General features: G+C 43.1%; 3 protein-coding genes across 3 annotated transcripts; all 3 read right to left on the bottom strand.

Annotated features, from left to right (window-relative positions):
• Positions 1–641: 641 nt before the first annotated feature.
• On the bottom strand, positions 642–1,193 carry LOC142644303 (uncharacterized). Its single transcript, XM_075818946.1, has 2 exons — positions 988–1,193; positions 642–918 (listed from the first exon to the last, which is right to left on the bottom strand). Exons 1-2 carry the CDS (start codon positions 1,191–1,193, stop codon positions 642–644), a joined length of 483 nt encoding a protein of 160 aa, XP_075675061.1.
• A 179-nt stretch (positions 1,194–1,372) lies between these two features.
• Positions 1,373–2,730, bottom strand: LOC142644302 (uncharacterized). The gene is made up of 3 exons (XM_075818945.1): positions 2,464–2,730; positions 1,721–2,413; positions 1,373–1,603 (listed from the first exon to the last, which is right to left on the bottom strand). Exons 1-3 carry the CDS (start codon positions 2,728–2,730, stop codon positions 1,373–1,375), a joined length of 1,191 nt encoding a protein of 396 aa, XP_075675060.1.
• Positions 2,731–3,766: 1,036 nt separating this feature from the next.
• Positions 3,767–5,200, bottom strand: LOC142644301 (uncharacterized). The gene has a single exon (XM_075818944.1). The coding sequence runs from the start codon at positions 5,198–5,200 to the stop codon at positions 3,767–3,769; it is 1,434 nt and encodes a 477-aa protein (XP_075675059.1).

The raw sequence follows: 5,200 nt of genomic DNA, 5'->3' as shown, positions 1-5,200 counted from the left end.
TTTCCCTAGGCTTGTGGCCCGAGGAGACGAACAAGACCTAGGTTCAGTTTAACACTTAGAAGGTTTTGCCAATGTGTTAATTTTCCCTAGGCTTGTGGCCCGAGGAGCTAAACAAGGCCTAGGTTCAGTTTAACACTTAGAAAGTTTTTCCAATGTGTTAATTTTCCCAAGGCTTGTGGCCTGAGGAGCCAAACAATACCTAGGTTCAATTTTACACTTAGAAGTTTTGCCAATGTGTTAATTTTCCCTAGGTTTGTGGCCCAAGGAGCCAAACAAGGCCTAGGTTCAGTTTAACATTTAGAAATTTTAGCTGTAATGATAACTACGTCAATACATCAATAAACAATAGTAAAGTAAGACAGACTTCCAACCTATACAAGAAAAGAAGATCTTATATTATTAATAAAAATAACAGCGTAGATTGTTTACATTCTAGGGGCGGGGGATTACTTTTTCATCTAAGTTTTCCAAGTAATAAGCCCCAATACCTGCTACAGACGTGATTCTATATGGCCCTTCCCAGTTAGGACCCAACTTACCCCACGCGGGATTCTTTGCTGTTCCCACTACCTTTCTTAATACCAGATCTCCTGGCATTAGTGGCCTCAATTTCACCCCTTGTCATATGTTTGTTTGAGCTTCTACTGATAATTGGCCATCTTCACGCTGACTACCTCTCTTCTTTCCTCAATAGTATCAAGATTATTGAGGAGCATGCAATGATTTCCTTGAACGCTATACTGTTCAGATTTCAAGGTTGGGAATCCTGACTCCAGAGGGATTACCGCTTCCATCCCGTATGTCATTGAGAAAGGCGTCTCACCAGTCGATCTACGGGTGGTAGTGCGATAGGTCCATAACACATGAGGCAACTCTTCTACCCATCTTCCTTTGGCATTATCTAGCCTCTTCTTCAATCTGTCCAAGATTACCTTGTTAATGGCCTCAACTTAACCATTTCCTTGAGGATAAGCCGGCGTCGAATACCCATTTCGTATTCCTAAATCTCCACAGTTTCTTCTGAAGGCTTTACTGTCAAATTGAAGGCCATTATCAGAAATCAATGTATGCGGGACTCCAAAACGAGTAACAATATTCTTCCAGATGAATCTCTTTGCATCTACATCTCTAATGTTGGCTAGTGGTTCAGCCTCTACCCACTTAGTAAAGTAATCTGTGTCGTTGAGGACCATCTTCGATTACCAACTGCCCGAGGAAAAGGTCCAACGATGTCCTAGCCCCACCAAGCAAATGGCCATGGGCTGGATAGCGGATTTAAAACTCCCCCTAGTTGATGAATGTTTAGCGTATACCTTTGACACTGGTCACATTCTTTTGCATAATCTTGGGAGGTTTTTTGCATATTTTGCCACTAATATCCCTGGGTTAGAGCCTGATGAGCTAAGGACCTTCCCCTAGTATGACTCCCACATATGCCTTCGTGTAATTCTTCTAATGTGTGCTCAACTGCTTCAGGATGTACACACAAAAGATACAGACCCAAATAAGAACGCTTGTATAACTTCTGCTCCTCGGAGAGCCAATAACGAGGAGCATTCCTGCACACCTTTACTGCCTCAGTCTTGTCTTCGGGCAATATACCCTGTTTTGAAAATGTCACAATAGGATCCATCCAACTCAGTAAAACCTAAATACTGTGAATACCGACTGCTAGCATGCTGGCAAGATTGGAGTTTATCATATCTTCTACCAACACTACCCGTGGAAGCTTCGATCCCAAGGATGTGGCAAGCATAGCCAACGAATTGGCGTGAGCATTCTGTCCTCTAGGGATTTGCTTCACCACAAAACTCTTAAACTTGTTTAAATCACACTTCACTCTAGTGAGGTATTTCTGCATCCTCTCATCCCTAGCTTCAAACTCCCCATTGACTTGCCCGATGACTAAACAGGAATCACAATATAATTTTACCACCTCTTCCCTCAACTGACTAACCATTAGAGCTCCTGCCAAAAAAGCCTCATACTCGGCCTCATTATTAGTGGCCGTAAAACCCAATCGTAATGATTTTTCCATGATCAACCTCTCGGGAGTAATCAACACCATCCCAACTCCTACTCCTATTCCATTAGACGCTCCATCTGTATAAACTTCCCATAGGGGAGCACTAGTGGGTAAGGCAAACATCACCGTTAAGATTGCCTCTTCTTTCCTGAGGTTTTCCTCGATGAACTCCGCCACAAAATCAGCAAGGACTTGTCCTTTGGTGGCTGTCCAGGGCATGTACTTGACATCATAAGCTCCAAGCCTTATTCCCCATTTTGCTACTTGGCCGGTATAATCTGACTCCCTTAGAAGAGCTTGTAAAGGAAGCTGGGTGAGCACTACTACCAAGTGAGCTTGAAAATAATGCAGAAGCTTTCTCATTGCATGCACAATAGCTAACACAGCCTTTTCCAAGGTAAGTAACACATTTCAACCTCTTGTAGAGATTTGCTAACGTAATACACAGGCATTTGGATTCCATCTGCATTCCGTACAAGGACAAGGCTGACAGCATAATCCGTGACTGCCAGATAGGCATACAACACCTCCTCCTTCTCAGGTCTAGAAAGTATCGGTGGATTAGATAAATATTGCTTTAGGTCTTCAAAGGCTAGAGCGCATTCCTCAGTCCACCGAAAATCTTTCCATTTATGCAAGAGCTGATAAAAAGGACGACACATGTCCGCAGATCGAGAGATGAATCTATTTAATGCAGCCGCCATACCCCGTCAACCTTTGCACCTCCTTGGGTTTCCGAGACGGATGTAAGCCAACGATGGCCTTAATCTGGTCGGGATTAACTTCGATTCTTCTATGCATTATCATATAACCAAGAAACTTGCCTGAACAGACCCCAAAAGAGCACTTAGAGGCATTCAGACGCAGCTTGTGCCTTCTCAAGATTGAAAATGTTTATTCCAAATTTATCAAATGATCTTCCACCCTCGTGCTCTTAATCACCATATCATCAATATAAGCTTCCATATTCCGCCCTAACTGTGACTCAAATATTCGAGTCACCATTCTCTGATAAATGGATCCCGCATTCTTAAGACCAAAAGGCATTACCCGATAATGATAATTGCCAGTGAGGGCACAGAATGTCATTTTCTCCTGATCAGATAATGCTAAAGGTATTTGATGATAACCTTGAAAAGCATCCAGGAAACTCATCCGAGGATGTCCCACAGTAGCATCTACCAGCTGATCGATTCTTGGAATGGGGAAGGGGTCATTTGGGCACACCTTGTTTAGATCAGTAAAATCTACACAAACTCTCCACTTCTCGTTCTTCTTTTTAACTACCATAGTATTGGCAAGCCACTCACGATAAAAGATCTCTTTAATAGCTCCGGCTTGTTTCAGCTTGTTTACCTCTACCCTTAGAGCCTTGGCATGATCTTGAGACACACACCGAGGAGGCTGTTTGCGAGGCATAGCCTCGAGATTGACATTTAATTGATGACAAATAAATTCAGAGTCAACTCCCGAAACGTCATACGTCGTCCAAGAAAAAACATCAATGTTGGCCTCCAAAAACTCTACCAACTTTATTTTTTCCGCCTCAGATAACTGGGATCCCACCTAGAAATACCTTTCCTCATCTTTACCTATTAGTACCCTCTCAAGGTCTTTAAATGAATCTCCACCCATCTTGGCATCATCTCCTTGGACAGGACTCTTTGATTGCTATAAAGTTTTCTAATCTTCCCCTACTTCCATACTCTCAGTTGTCTTAATGATCGCAAATACCAAACATTACCTAGCCATTGATTGACTGCCCAGTAACACTCCTACCCATCCACGGGTGGGATACTTGACCTTTACATGCAAAGTCGACGAAACCGCACCCATGGCATGAAGCCATGGCCTGGCTAAGATGGTCGTGTAAGGTGAATAGGCCTTTACAACTATGAAGTTAACCTGTACTTCCTCGTCCTCAACCTGCACGGGCAATCTAATCATTCCCTGAGGAATCACCGACTTTCCATTAAAGCCTACCAACGGTGAGTCATACTTTTCAAGGTCCTCTACTTTCAAATTTAAACCATTAAACAAATCAGAATACATAATCTCTACTCCACTTCCGTCATCAACTAGGACTCGTTTCACATCATACTCCCCGATCCGAATGGTAACTACTAAAGCATCGACATGCGGTTGGCATGTTCCCTCCTTGTCCTCTTCAGAGAAACCCAAAATAGGAACTGCCGACAACTTCGCCCTCTTAGCAATCTGATTACCCAATTCCGTGACCTCATCCCCAAGGCCACCCCGCATGGACATGATCTTGGAAGATGTCCCACGCTCTCCCCCAGGCTTTGCTAAAATAACGTTAATGGTGCCCAATCCTGGTCGAGGAATATTACCATGATGCGATCCATCCCCAAATTGTCCTCTCGGTTGACATAAAAAATGGTTAAGCTTCCCCGCTCTTGCCACCTGGTTCAAATGATCACGTAACATCCTACATTCCTCTATGGTATGTCCCTTATCCTGATGATAATGGCAGTGAAGGCTTTGATTTCTCAGGGATGCATCTCCACTCATTTTATTAGGCCATCTAAAATAAGGCTCATTCTGTATTTTCTCCAATATCTGATATACCAGCTCTTTGAACAATGAATTAATTAAAGGAGTTCCCATCGGCGATGGATGACCTGAGGGCTCTCTTCTGAGGTGATTGCCTTGATAACCCACTCCCCGAGGATCTTTTCTTTCCAGGAACATTTTTGTTTTACCTTTACCTTGAATCTGATCCTCCTCAACTCGTTTATATTTATCTATGCAATCCATGAGCTGGCGCATATTTAAGGCAGCTTTCATTACCAATGACTTTCGCAGACCATGTTTAGTAGGGAGCCCCACCTTAAAAGTCCTCATAGCCACATCTTCAATGTCGTCGTCAATCTCATTATAGGTTTCCCAGTACCTATCTGAGTAAGTTTTAAGAGTCTCTCCTTCCCGCATTGCCATAGATAACAACGAATCTAAAGGCTTAGGGACCCTGCTACACATTATGAAACGAGCCCTGAACGCTCTTGTCAGCTCCTCAAAAGATCCTAACGGGCCTTCCTCTAAAGATCCTAAAGAGCCTTCCTCTAAAGCATCAAACCAACGCATGGCTACTAGCCCAAGGCTAAAAGGAAATATTTTACACATCAAAGCTTCATTATTTAAATGAACTGCCAT

The sequence above is a fragment of the Castanea sativa genome, chromosome 7 (genome assembly GCF_040712315.1).
Source record: "Castanea sativa cultivar Marrone di Chiusa Pesio chromosome 7, ASM4071231v1".
Classification (NCBI taxonomy): Eukaryota; Viridiplantae; Streptophyta; class Magnoliopsida; order Fagales; family Fagaceae; genus Castanea; species Castanea sativa.
This window is presented reverse-complemented; position numbering and strand designations above follow the sequence as displayed.

Bases quoted from the DNA above. Each gene is read 5' to 3' on its own strand.
- LOC142644303 (XM_075818946.1), bottom strand. From the start codon at position 1,193: ATGGTCCTCAACGACACAGATTACTTTACTAAGTGGGTAGAGGCTGAA. The intron at 919-987 runs GTATTCGACGCC...AATCTTGGACAG, and splicing joins GATTTAGGAATACGAAATGG to ATTGAAGAAGAGGCTAGATA.
- LOC142644301 (XM_075818944.1), bottom strand. From the start codon at position 5,200: ATGGCAGTTCATTTAAATAATGAAGCTTTGATGTGTAAAATATTTCCT.
- LOC142644302 (XM_075818945.1), bottom strand. From the start codon at position 2,730: ATGGCGGCTGCATTAAATAGATTCATCTCTCGATCTGCGGACATGTGT. The intron at 2,414-2,463 runs GTTAGCAAATCT...ACCTTGGAAAAG, and splicing joins TCCAAATGCCTGTGTATTAC to GCTGTGTTAGCTATTGTGCA. The intron at 1,604-1,720 runs GTAGTGTTGGTA...TTTTCAAAACAG, and splicing joins TGGGATCGAAGCTTCCACGG to GGTATATTGCCCGAAGACAA.